This window comes from Podarcis cretensis (assembly GCF_951804945.1).
Source record: "Podarcis cretensis genome assembly, chromosome: 8".
Classification (NCBI taxonomy): Eukaryota; Metazoa; Chordata; class Lepidosauria; order Squamata; family Lacertidae; genus Podarcis; species Podarcis cretensis.
Genome location: NC_137177.1, coordinates 51,651,176 through 51,664,872, shown reverse-complemented (window position 1 = coordinate 51,664,872; position 13,697 = coordinate 51,651,176). Strand labels below are relative to the sequence as shown.

At 40.9% G+C, this 13,697-nt stretch overlaps 1 protein-coding gene across 2 annotated transcripts in view; it reads right to left on the bottom strand.

The window, feature by feature from the left end:
* Positions 1–13,697, bottom strand: part of BANP (BTG3 associated nuclear protein) — a 156,864-nt gene that overhangs the window by 5,744 nt on the left and 137,423 nt on the right. For both annotated transcript variants that reach the window (XM_079988855.1, XM_079988857.1), the window contains one exon: positions 3,469–3,615. In XM_079988855.1, coding sequence (XP_079844981.1) covers positions 3,469–3,615 — 147 coding nt within the window. The remainder of the gene's footprint in view (positions 1–3,468; positions 3,616–13,697) is intronic.

Here is a 13,697-nt window from a genome sequence, read left to right as displayed (position 1 = left end):
AAATGAATACATGAACTATGTTCCACTTGCTCCAGGGAATCTAGGGCTCCTCAACACACTGATTCTTATGGCGAACCAACTCCCAATGAAAGGTAGTTTGATAGGGGAAGTTCAACAACTGATCTTTCCCTGCAGCACTGGGCATTTTTGAGAATATGCTCTCAATTCATGCAGAGTAACCTGTGGGGCCTGAGCAGCATGCTATATAGATGTGAGTTCTCTGCAATGAGCAGGGCTTTTCTGCAGACAAGCTGATGTTGAAAAGGGTTTGCCAACATAACAAGTTTGAACTTGACACTGTACAGCTGACAAGAGAGGCTTGGCAAGATATGACACATGTTGTTCAATAGATGACCTGCACACCCTCTTGAGTTCATGCTGCCTTCCCTCTTGTTGCTTGTGATCCCCCACCCAGAAGGCATCAACACCAAAGGCTATATAATATTCCACAACAGCCTGATCATCTCTGAAAGCACATTTCAGACCGGGAAGGGATTGGAGAAGAGGGGGACTTTTTATTATTAATGAGGGTAGTTTTGTGTACTGCCAGTTGTGGGTAGGAACTGCTTGGAACTTCACACCAGCTTTAAGTAACTGGCCAGCCCATATATTTCTTCTTCATTGAGAAATGTGTTTAATTGTACTCCTTTAGCTATTCCCAGGCCTACAATACTGCATACATCCTGTATATTATCAACAGTGCTAGGACCATACAGTGCTATTCAGCTTCCAGATATAAAGAATTATGGGTTTGAGAAGGAGTTGTTCCATGTTTGATACACACTCTTGGAAACAAACAGTACCAGCAAGTGACAATTTGAAATTCACAATTCTCCGAATTCTGCAATGCAATTCTCCAGCCAAGCAATGTGTACAAAAATGCATATGTTAGGGTAAAGTGTGCATATAAATGTATGTATTAGTGGAAATAACATACATAAATGTGCAGTGTTGGGGGAAGCTGCTTTAAATATGTGTCTAGTAGGAAAAATTGTGATATTAGAAATTTGCTGAAGAATTGTCATGAGGACTTAAAAAAAATAAATCTCAAACTGATGTGGAAATGTGGAGAATTGAACTTAAGCGTGGAAAAATTAGAAACTGAGAAAAACAAAAATGGACAGATTCACCCACTTCTAACTTCAAGTACATCCCAAACTCCCTGGAACTACAGGGGGGAATGGACAATGGCAGACAAGATATCTTTCATGGGGAGTGGGTTCATCATTCCTTATCTTTACAACAGGGAACCCCAGGTTTCCACAAAACAGTTTGAATAGTTGTGGACAGATATAAAGTGCTATGCAAGATTATAGTGTCAAATGTTTTGCAATGAAGAGTATAAAGCACCCAAACTGTCTATAGATATTTGTATCATACAACCAGCCACCCTGCTCCTTCTTTCACCAAGAATTCTATACACTTTTATGCTGCCTAATGAAAAAAAAGGCTTTGCATGCTCCAGGTTACTCTACCTGCTCTGTCTCTATCCAAAAAGGAGGTACAAGACAACTGTCTTTTGGACATTCCAAACCACTCTACTGCCCCTTAATGAGTTGCTTTCAAAAAGAGGCCCCTGAAACCTTTGGCTTGCAAAAAAATAAAAGGCAAACCATTGCAGAGCTATAATTTATATAGAGAAAGGCACCTCAAGCTGGCAAAAAAGTGTAGAAGCATGTCAAGTAGAAGAGTACCATTCTGACTTAAATCATGGAACACACTATTCTGAGCCAATGGTTGCAGCCAGGTTAGAAATAGCTACAAAACAGGGGTTGGGAATGGAAAAGCTGACAATCTGAACTCTAGGAATGGAAGCACCATAAGCGGCAATACTGTATCAGTAGTATTATGGCTTGGCAGTGTGTAAAAGAGATGTAACCACAATCGTCATTGTGTTCTCCCCGGTCACTTCATCTGCATCAGGACTGGGGAGCTCATTCAGGCCACATCACAATCCAAGAAAAAGCTAGAGGCCTACACATGCTGATTTAGAGTCTGGGGTCATATCTTTTTGGTTCTGAGGCCAAAGTTTGCTTCCCCCATTTGGCTATGGAAAGAGTACAGAATGTTCTTGGCTCTGGGAACTGCCAAGCTCTGGAGTGACTCACCTTGGGCTGACTTGATTTCCTGGCTCTGACCCCGAGCACTCTTGAACCTGCCTCCAGCTCACCCTTGGGTAACAAGTAGCTCTTGAGTCTGCCTGGATCTGCCTCTTGCTTTGGGGGACTTGGCCTGAAACCAGCTTGACTTGGAACCCTGGCTTAATTTGCACATCGCTTCCAAGGACACTATTAAGATACAGTGCCAAAGATGCTGGGGCACACTTCACTTAAGCAACAGTAGCCAGCCTTGGCATATGCACCAAGAATGAAGTTCAGCTTAAGAAACTTTGGAAAACTCCTGGATCAACAGCTCAGTCTTTCATGAAAAGACATAAAAACTCTTAAGTGAGACCCTTTAAATAATCATCATACTTTTATTTTATTTTTCGAAAGGGAGCCTCAGATTCTAAGTAGAACTCATGGGCTTCCTCACTCAGGGCTGGTGGAAATATTTAGGCATATGTGCTCCTTCTACCTACAGTAAGACCATAATAAGATAAAAAGGGCCCTGTTAGATCAGGCCAAAGTCCCATCTAGTCTAGCATCCTGTTCTCACACTGGCCAACCAGATGCCCCAATGGGAAGCCCACAAGCAGCACAACAGCACTCTCCTCACTTGTGTTTCCTAAACAAAATAAAAAAATTCCTTCCAGTAGCACCTTAAAGACCAACTAAGTTAGTTCTTGGTATGAGCTTTCGTGTGCATGCACACTTCTTCAGATTTCCTAGGAACTGATATTCAGAGGCTTACTACCTCCAACACTGAAGGCAGAACATAGCCATAATAGCTAGTTGCCACTGATAGCCATATCCCTCAAGATTTTAAAGTCACCCAGTGATTAGTGATTGGGTGTGTTGGGGATGAAGCTACTTCTGTGCATTCAAGATCCAACTTGTGGGCTTCCCATAGGCACCTGGTTGGCCACCCTGAGAACAGGATGTGAGACGATATGGGCCTGAGATCCGGCAGGGCTTTTCTTATGTTCTATTTATTCAAAAACACCAGCAAGCATACTGAGCACAAAATACAACTTCCAATTCAAATACTGTGCAATTGCAAGGGTTATGATAGCAAAGACAAGATTAAAAACGTAAGGGAAGTCCCCCACTCGGATGCTACGAAAAACAGGACAAACTGTGCATAATAAACAAATGTATACAAATGGTATTCAAGGCATAGATTCCAGATGCCATTATAGGGCAAATCCACTAAACTGGAAACTGGGGCAGGAGAGAGATACTTATCATTAAATATAAAAGATTGCACTTACTATAGGCAACACATTAAAAAAAACCTGAGAATTACAGGCTCAGCGGGAGACAAATACCCATCATTCCTTTTCAAACAGAGAAAAGATCTACGTACTTGATTAGCAGCTGAGTGGTCCGTCACAGGCGCCAGCTGGACATACTGGACTTGGATATCACTCCCTTGGAGTGGAGATCCATCAACGCCACCAGCTGCAGGATCAGCTGGTGAGGCAACAGCAATCAATCGAGCGCCTGGCAGCACCTGCAGACAAACCAATAGAGAGAGATCCTGTTAGCAGACATCATCACAAAGGTATCATGAAACATCTGGGAGACCAAGAACAGATGCAAGTCCCCCAAAAGCTCAACCAACCCTTGAGTCAGTAACTGTTAAGTTAGACTACAAGAGCTCCCAGAAGGAGAGGAAAATATTGTCCTTGTCTGAAAGACGTGATGAAAAAAAAATTTTTCCCTAGCTCCATAGGCATTTAATGCTTAATCTCTCTTATGGTCTAAAATCCAAAGATTTTTCCATTGGATTAAAAAAATCTTGATTTTCATGATTAATATAACAACGAAGTCCACTGTGTTAAGATAATGGAGTTAAAATTGTGCCAGTTTTATCTTTTATTTATACAAATCTAGCTAGACATTTCTTTGCAACCGGTAAGGTGGCAATATTTTAGGAACAACAAGGAACCAATTTCCCTCAAACTGTTGAAATCCTGCCCTTGGTAATAAGGACATCATATTTTCCATCACCACTCTGATAATTTCACCAGCTTCTCATAAGGACCATTCATAGCAGATTTAACAAAATTAGTGCTCGTCAAGTCCTATTTTAATTGAGGAATCATTCATTCACGCAATACTTTTTTCAGGCATGGAAGCAATCGAGATTAAATCCTCATGGTCTCAACAGCTCTTTTAATAAGCACTTCCACAGAACTTGCTGGGGCTACTTCCACAGTCACCTGGTGGGCATGACAAGCTCTGGCCAAGTGAGATCATTCCATCAAAATATCTGGATTGCTCATATGGACAAAAGCAGTATCTTGTGAACTAACTGGACCTGGGGGGAAATAGGTAGTGTATACTCATGTTTAAAGAGAATGCATTTGTATTCCTGGACTATGTATTCAGATTAATTTTACCAGATTTTCCTGTTAATCCAATAAAATAGCTCCTCTAGTTAGAGGGGGGAAATGTGCTGAAAACACTGTTTGTTTCCAAGGTCTCGCAAATCTCCCATTCCTGGGCAAGGTGACTGAGTGGGTGGTCATTGAAGGAATCATTTGGATCCCTTGCAATCGGGATTAAGGCCCATCATGGGACTGAAACTGCTTTGGTTGTGCTGGTTGATGAACTCTGGTGGGCTAGGGATAGAGGGAAAAGCTTTTTCCTGGTTCTGCTGGATCTCTCTGCAACTTTTGATGCCATTGCCCATGGTATCTTTCTGGACTGTCAAGGGGAGTTGGGAGCTGGGAGAACTGTTGTGCAATGGTTATGTTCCTTCCTCCTGTGCTGCGTCCAGAAAGTGGTGTTGGGGGATGAGTGTTCAGACCCCTGGACTCTCACTTGTTGGGTGCCACAGGGCTCCGTCCTCTCCCCCATGCTTTTCAATTCTATATGAAGCCGCTGGGAGAGATAATCAGGGGGTTTGGGTTGGATGTTCACCAGTATGCGGATGGTACCCAGCTCTACCTCTCTTTTAGATCAGAACAAGAAATGAGAGGTTCAGTTTCTTTTTGTGTTTTGTTTTGTTTTAATGCAGGAAGAACACAAATGTACTAAACTCTGAAAAATACCATTGTTATACCCAACCCCTAGAATCTCCTTTCTTAGCCTGGTATTTGCAACAAAAAGGATCAAATTGCTATTTTCTGTTTGAGGCACAAAAGGAATACAGATGAGAGGATCTAGTGTCATAGCTGGCAGAGCAAACTTTTAATGTCAATGTATTCCTTAAATATTTGTATTACTCTGAAGATGGACCAATTCTTTCACAGCAATGGATCATTTTCATGTGTCGTAATAACACCTTTAATTACAGGGCTTCCAACACTACAGTACTCCCGCTTTGTAAATTTGTATGAACTGTCATAAGTAACTGGTTAAATATTTTGCTAACAGTAAAAAAAATACCAGACTTGTTTGTAAGTAAACTGTAGACACAAGTGGAATGCTGAGAATAACTAATGGGTTCTTCCTCCACACAAATCCCTGAATAATATGTATTTTGTTTTGTTTTTTAAAGTCCCTTGTTTCTTAAGAGATTGAAAAAAGAGCATGCAAAGCCTCTAGACATACTGGGATGGAAGGGAAGGAGATGCCTCTTAATTAAACCATCTGACTATGATGAAGTTATAGGACCAGAGAGCAAGCAAAGTGTAGAGATTCTAATCCAATTTATTTTACAGCTGTTCAAAACTACTGTCCTGCCTGTGGAATTATTACTGAGACAGATAAGAACACTGGTAAAAAAAGAGACGTCTTTTCCCCCTAGCTCGTCCTTTTACCGAAGAAGAATGTGAAAAGGAAGCCAGTATAGCGTTGTAGTGTATTATTTTTGAATTTGCTGAGCCAAAGTGTGGGCCAGTCCAGACTCAGTCACAGCTCAGTACATTTCACTCCTCTCCAGTTGGCTCAGGATCTCCTTTTTGTTATCAAATGACAAAGAGGACCTACCATATAGTCCAAAAGCACCACTACCCCCACCAACCACACTGTCTTCAGCAGACAATGCAAATAACCACCAAGCTCTACAAAGAAACACATTCAAACATCCCCCATTTCTCATCAGGACTTCAGAGAATATTTAGAGATGTGCTTTTACAAGCAATAAAATATTAACACAGCTGTGCTGAATCCCTAAATCTTTTAAATGCTTCTTTAACGGGTACTGGATGGTGGCAGGCCACCTTCAGGGAACAACCATTCTCACAGATAATGCGAGACTGTGTTTCTGCAAATCATACAGTTACAGTACTAAGAATTCTTTCAGGGATTTTTGGACTCAAACTACAGAGCTGTGGTAGCTAAAATGTAGCTTAAAAAGTCAGCAGAGATTTTTTATTTTTTGCGATTTTGCAAGATGGGAAAATAAGTTCAGATAAGACTGGTTTGCCAAAATTCACTAGGGATCTGTTGCATCACCCCTGACAAATCAATGAGCATAATTAGAGGGGAAAGTGTGATTCATAGTGCTCATCCCAGCCTTCTTCAGGCTGACACTGCCAGGTTATGGCAGGAGTGTCTACACAGGTTGCCCTGATGCAACTATTTCTTGTAAGTGGCTGCATTGCCCAACCTGAGAGGTTTGCCCCAGGGCCCCTTTACAATGTTGCCAAAGTTCCCGGGGCCTAACTGGATGCTGTGAACAATCCAATCGCAGTGCAAGGAATCCTGGAAAATAAGATCTTGCCCCAAGCAACCACTTAGCTAGTTCTGCCAGGCGCAGAAGCTCCAGTGAGCGCAAGATGCTACATGCTTGCAAAGTCTTGCCCTGTTTAGTTTCAATGGAGAAAGCAGATTTTCTCTGTCTTTGGACATCTAGATCTGGATGGAGGAGTGCACAGTGTGAGACTGGGAACTGAAGAGGGAGCGCCCACTGTACTTGCCTATGGAAGTTTATGAGCTTTTTAAAAGAAATACATTCCTGCTCAGAAGTTTCCAAAAACATTTAAAGGAGACAGGAAAGGATAACAGATAAATACTAATAACCGTGGCACAATTATGCTGAGGCTACAAATGCAAGGAAGTCTTTGTTCTTGCACAGCAAAAAAGCCTGGAGATCTATGTGAGAACTTTGGCAAGTGGTTCCTGAGCAAGAATACTGCCTTTGTCCGGCCGTTCATAGGATCTCTAGACCACCAGTTCAGTTCTGTATTCCTTACCTGCTGCTGACCTTAAAACACAAAAGGAACCCTTCTATGAAAAACCCTAAACAAACAGCTTGCCCCAAGGCTGAACTTTCTTTTGCAATTCCAGAGGGCTTCTTAGACATCCTTTCACACTGATACAAAATAGGTAATATAAGATGGTCAATAAAACCAAAGAAAATAGAAGTGCCCTTCCAGTTTAACAAGATACTTATAGACAAATGGAAAAGTGGGGAGGGGAAAAACGCTGTGAAGATGTTCTGCTCCTCTCTCCCCTGCCCCCCCCCCCTTAGGAGCAGGAAAGGAGTTCAACACTTTAGGCCCAGCTTTGAAGAGAGAGAGAAAATCAGTTTTAGAAGGTCAAAGAAGAGATATGCTGTGACTTTCTGAGAGAAAATCATTTTGCTTTCCATTTACTTTTGTTGTTGCCGTCCAACATATGGAAGGCCAAAGGTCTCCCACCCCAAATTACACTAAATGGCAACAGCTCTTTGAGGTTGATACAAGAATACAGTGGTACTTCAGGTTAAGAACATAATTCGTTCTGGAGGTCCGTTCTTAACCTGAAACTGTTCTTAACCTGAGGTACCACTTTAGCTAATGGGGCCTCCCGCTGCTGCCACACAATTTCTGTTCTCATCCTGAAGCAAAGTTCTTAACCCGAGGTACTATTTCTGGGTTAGCAGAGTCTGTAACCTGAAGTGTCTGTAACCCGAGGTACCACTGTATTTCCCAGCCTGGAAATGCGAGAGATTGAACCTGGAACCTATTGTATGCAAAGAATGCATTCCACCACAGAACTACAGCCATTCCCCTCCAGTCGTTTAGAACATGCTGGATTCTATGAAGAAAGGTAAGGTCTTCTGCATATTCCACATATTGTTGGAGCATGGACAACTGCTGCACAATGGGTTGTATTCAGCTATATTTGACTATCAGCCCACTGGAATTATGGGACTTCAGTTGGTCACATTCATCAATTTCAATTGGTCTATTCTGAATAGGACTAGCATTAGAAACAACCCAATGTCAATTATTCTGATGGGTGGATCAAAGCCCCTCAACTCCTGACTTTTTGCACATTCTCACAACAATGGCACTATGAGGGCGGTTACATTACGAATTCTAGAGAAATAGTAAACTTAGAAAAAAATGGCCCGAGCCAGAATGCACATCTTTCTCTGCCCCCACCCTTCATTCCTTTTAAAAATAGTTTCCATCTGCAACGAATAGCTCCCAATTAGCATTTAACTATCAGACCAGGAAAAAAGTATTAAAAGGTAATACATTTTCCTTCTTCTTTCCCTTGCCTCCCTAGTTCTCTCTGAAGGCAAAGCTTCCAAACCCTAGTAACTGCTCAGGTCACATATTTGGTTCATTAATATTTACTGCTCACAATTATTCTTCAGGGAGCCACCATATATATGTTCATTTTTAACTTTAAGTATTTCCATGCAGGAGGATAGTTCTAAGGAACAAAAACCTGTTCTCTCAAAAGGACAAGTTCTTCAGTCTCTCTGCAGCCAAAGCTATATTGGGTATACAGTTTTGTTACTGCTGCTTTGAGTGGTGTGTTGTTTTTAATTAGGTTGTGCAAATCCCAAATTTGTTTCCTTTTTTTAAAATTAGGAACTCAGCAATGCACAACAGGACTGCTCTCATTTTATCTTCTCATTATTCCTTCCTGTCTCCTAGATTATGGTGCAATAAAAGAAATTGTTCCTTTTACACATAAGATTTTAATTATTTTGTGTACAGCTATTTAGAAACCATTCATAACTGAAATATTCAACAATGCAAATAACAGCTTCAAGAATTTCTGCATGAACTTTTTTTTAAAGTGCAGGGAGGGAACAGAAGAAATATGGTGTCATGGACCAGCTTTTGTGGACTGCGAAGCAACCGTTTAAAAGTCTGGAAGTCTGCTATGGCTGAAGAAATTCAGGGCTGCTGGTAGACCTTTGGATCCTTTAAAGCCTGCTCTGATTGACCTCTAATATAATTTCAGGACTAAGGTTCCTTCTTCTGGAGAAATTGCAAGGAAATAGAAGCAGCTGAGCAAGAAAACAGGAGAGAAAAAATATGTTCTAGAATGGATCCACTACTTCCAAAGAGTATTTGGGGAGCTTCTGCATTTTTGCAAAAGAAACATACCTGTTAACCCATCTGATCTCACATTTTCACAAGGAAGAGAGAGTGCTTGCCTTTCTAACTAATGTGGGAAGTATTTCTTACATATATTTAAGTTTGGATATAGTGTACTGAAATTTAGAGTAATATTTACAACCAAATACTTGCCACCAAAGTGACGGTTAAGTACCGGTAGTTTAAAGTGTGCTATCATCAACCCAATTCTGCATAGGCTCTAAATCCGTCAAGATGCAATTTGCTTAACTTCCACTAATCTAGTTTAGTTTTCCTTTCCTGGATTCCTTAGCCAACATGCTATGAAAACTGAAACCGTTTTTAACTCTACCAGGAGGTAGAAAAGGAAACCAATAATTGTGCAGATATTATTCATTATCTTGACTCTTTCCTGGTGTAATAAATATTACCACCTGACCCTCAAGTTTATCATCTGCTTTTAGTTTTCACATATCATCAGTAGCAATTGATTTGGTAAAGTTTTGCTCTATATTACTCTCAGCATGTCCAAGAAAGATGAAGTCCATTACGTAATGGTTAATGATACAAAACCAGGGGATTTTCCCCAGCTGGAACTCAGTTCTGGCACCTGTCAGGTGGGTGCCATTGCCGTTATAAGAGAAAAAGTGAGGCGCCCATGGTGAGTTTGGGCACCCCTTTTTTCTAGAAAAATAGCCCTGTACAAAATTAATGTGAAATGCCTATTTGGGGCAAACATGACTGATCTGAGATAGACAACAACTGGCATGCCATGGCTTATTATATTGGAACCACGTGCAGCCTTCAAATAAGAGTTGTTCTCTTACTGTCCTAGCATGAAGACTCTGGAGCTCTGAAAAGGAACAGAAACCATTTCAGGGGCAGGAGCTGGCAACTCTAGTGGGCAACCAACAAGCCCAGGACTTGCCTTTGCGCTCTGCTGTGATCCAACAGCTGGCATCTTTTTGGATTTGCTACTTTATGAATAACAACATACTACCCAGGGCTTTTTTTCAGCCGGAACTTACAGGAATGCCATTGCCATTATAAGAGAACAAGGGAGGTGTTCATGGTGAATTCTGGCAGCTCAAAAAATAGAAGTGATACCACCGTACAAGCATATAATACTCATCTCATAGATCATACTTCATCTATGACCCAGAAAATATATGCTGGAAATCTAGATACTCTGTGGACATTTTTCCCCACCACGGCTAGGATGCAGGGCCAGCAAGAGCCTACCATGGAGCCAAAGAGCAACGGCAGCTCTTTAAAACCATGTTTGGCTCTGTGCTTCTTGAAAGCAGCCCATGGGGTCAGTTAGCTGGACAGAATATGCATTCTAATGCTTCAAACATGATATACAAAATGGATGGAAGACATGCACCTTTAAACAAACAAATCATTATATTAAGGCCTCCTGCCCCATGTACCAAAACATTTTCCTTCTCTTCCACATATTCTGCCTAATTGTTAGGGCAAACCTAATGCAAAGGCCATAAAGGAGCAACCAAAGGATGTTCCCCAGGCCTGTTTGGAGAACACCAGCAAGCCAAAAAATGCAACATATGTTCAGCAGCAGGAGCAACAGCTGCAGCATAAAAACCAAAAGCAAAGACAAATAGCTTCCAGGGGATCCTGGGCTCTTGAGGAACAAGAATAATCACAGTAATTAAAAACTAATCTGTGAACTATTAGCTCAGCTGAAAGAGTTTCAAAGCTGCAACGGCACATCAACTGACAGGCTGTGCTATCAATGGATTCCAATGCAGAGAATGTACTGGCTTCTGCATGTCCAGCTCCTCCTTAACTTTCATGTTTTAAATGCACCTCTAAGCTGACGATGTTACAAACTTGGATTTTGTATTTCTTGTGTTTTTGTGTTAAAACGCAAACTTCTCTGATTTGCTCTTTATTTATAACAGTTCCCAGCTTTCCACTAAAGGTCAGCGTGATGTAGTGGACAGAGTGCTGGACTAGGACCTGAGAGACCAGGGTTCAAATCCTCCCACTCAGTCATGAAGATCACTGGGTGACTTTGGGCCAGTCATTAGCCCCCCCACAGGTTTGTCACTGGGATTAAATGTGGAGGGGTATCTGTGCCACCTTGCACTCCTTTGAGAAAATGGAGGGATATAAATGCAATAAATAAAAATGATTAATTTTGCACAGTGGAGTCTAAGCAAGTGAGATATGCTAAATAAAGGATAAATGTGCATTTCCCACCTCATCACAGGCAGTTTAGTACAGGATCTATTTACTGCTGAAATCAAAAATCTCTCTCTCTCTCTCTCTCACACACACACACACACACACACACACACACACTGTTTAACCAGGAATCATCAGGGCCCCACAACAGTTAAAAAGAAAAGACAACAAGCAATTATGATGCACCAAACAATAAGACAAAACAAACACTTCATGGTGGAAATCAGATTGGAAAACTGGCATTCATACAAAGGCACGCTTTCTAATGAATCATTGATTAAAGTGGGAACGCAATTTCAGGATATTATCTAGTTGCTGGAGGAAAAGTTACCTCATCTAGGTCCCTTGTCTGTAAACCATTACAGAGGCTATTCTAGGGGGAAGAGATCTGAATCCAAGATATGCTAGCAGCGTCAGATTCATCACCAGGAAAGTTGGGTTTTATTTATATATGTGTATATATATATATACACACACACACACACACACATATAAATTTATATATATAAATTTAATTATGCATCACGGTTTCAAGAAAGTTTAATTTTCTCCAATTATGCAACTGGATAATTTGTTCAGAAGCTCTTACTATGTGTGATTCTGGTGAGGATTTACAGCATCACTGTATAACAAAGACAATTTTCTGGATTATGTTACAGGGATTTCATTTTGAAAATCAATTATTGTCCTAAATGTCCAATACCTCTGACTTTCTTTTTCTTTTCTTCTTTAAAGGTAACACATTTATTGCTATTCCTATACTGTATTTAAGGTCAAGAATGAGAAAATACCAGGTGCTTGTTTGACTAGGCATACAAAAAACATTTAATGCTGTGTTCTAGAATGTGAAATATTCCAAGAAAAACTCCTCCTCTCTGTGTTGCTTTATAGACTCTATATTCCAAAATTTGGAATTTGAGAATTTTACATACTGTTCCAGATCCTATTATGCCTTTTAAAAATGTGAGCATGTGTGGGCTCTGTACTACAGTGCTGTCAAAGACCATTACCCCAGAGCAAATATAATCCCTGTTCCAAAATTGTTCAGGTTTATACTTATAGGAAGATTATTTAATTTTGAATGTCAAAATTCTAGCAGAATACTTGGTACCTAATAACAAAAGCAAACAATCCTACTGGGAACTACTCTTGCACCTGTGAAACTGAACTGAACCCGTAATGATTAGCTTTGCATGTGAAGATGAAGTGCAGTTTTACATAGATTCACTATGGGGTATCCCTTATTACAGTAAACATTCCACATGGACTGGAAGTGAAGGATGAGGTCACAAGGAGAAAAACTTTCCTGGTCAGTGAAGGCAAATTCTACATCAATACACAAAGCTACAAGCCATTGTGGATCCTGGAGAATGTGCGTTGCAAAGCCTCTACTTCTTCTGTTAAGTTGTTTTCTTTGGAGCCACTGCCAAAAGCTAATTGGCTGGTCATAGTTCAGGCTCAAGTTGGCTTAAGCAGTTAAGGAAGACTCTGCATAAACTGGCTTCGGTAGACTGGCAGACTTGCTCATACACCAACAGTAACAGATGTTTAATGGACTACTTCTTGCCCCAAGAGGCTCTTTTACTGAACTCTCAGGCCATTACCAAAAATGAGCCAAACTACAGTGTTTGACTGGCCAAAAGCTTTTAATAAAAGCAGCCAAAAATCTGAGGCTGTTTAAAAATAAAAATAAAAAACCCATGCACAAATATCCCTCAAACCTTTCCTTTTGAAGTACAACCTGAGCCAGATTCTACAATTAGTCTCTGTTCTGAGAAACATACAGAGGACAGCTTAAATGTTTGTCTACGACTTGTTACTTTGGGAGGTGGGGTTGTACAAACCTACAGTAAAGCCTTGCTAAAGAAACTGACTTCTCATGGAAGTGAATAAACCAAGATCAGGGAAGTGTAATCAGGACTTAGCTGTTGGAAATACAACAGAAGGGTAAGGACCAAGCTAAATGGCAATGGCCCAATTGCTTCCCCCACTTCTCCCCAATATGGACTCTGCAGTGACTAATAAGTAGTGACTTGCCAAACTGGCTGGCTAGTGGGAAACATCCGGTTGCAACACGATGTAGCCAAAGTGGAAAATGATTGCCAAATATACTTCAAGGTCAAGGAGG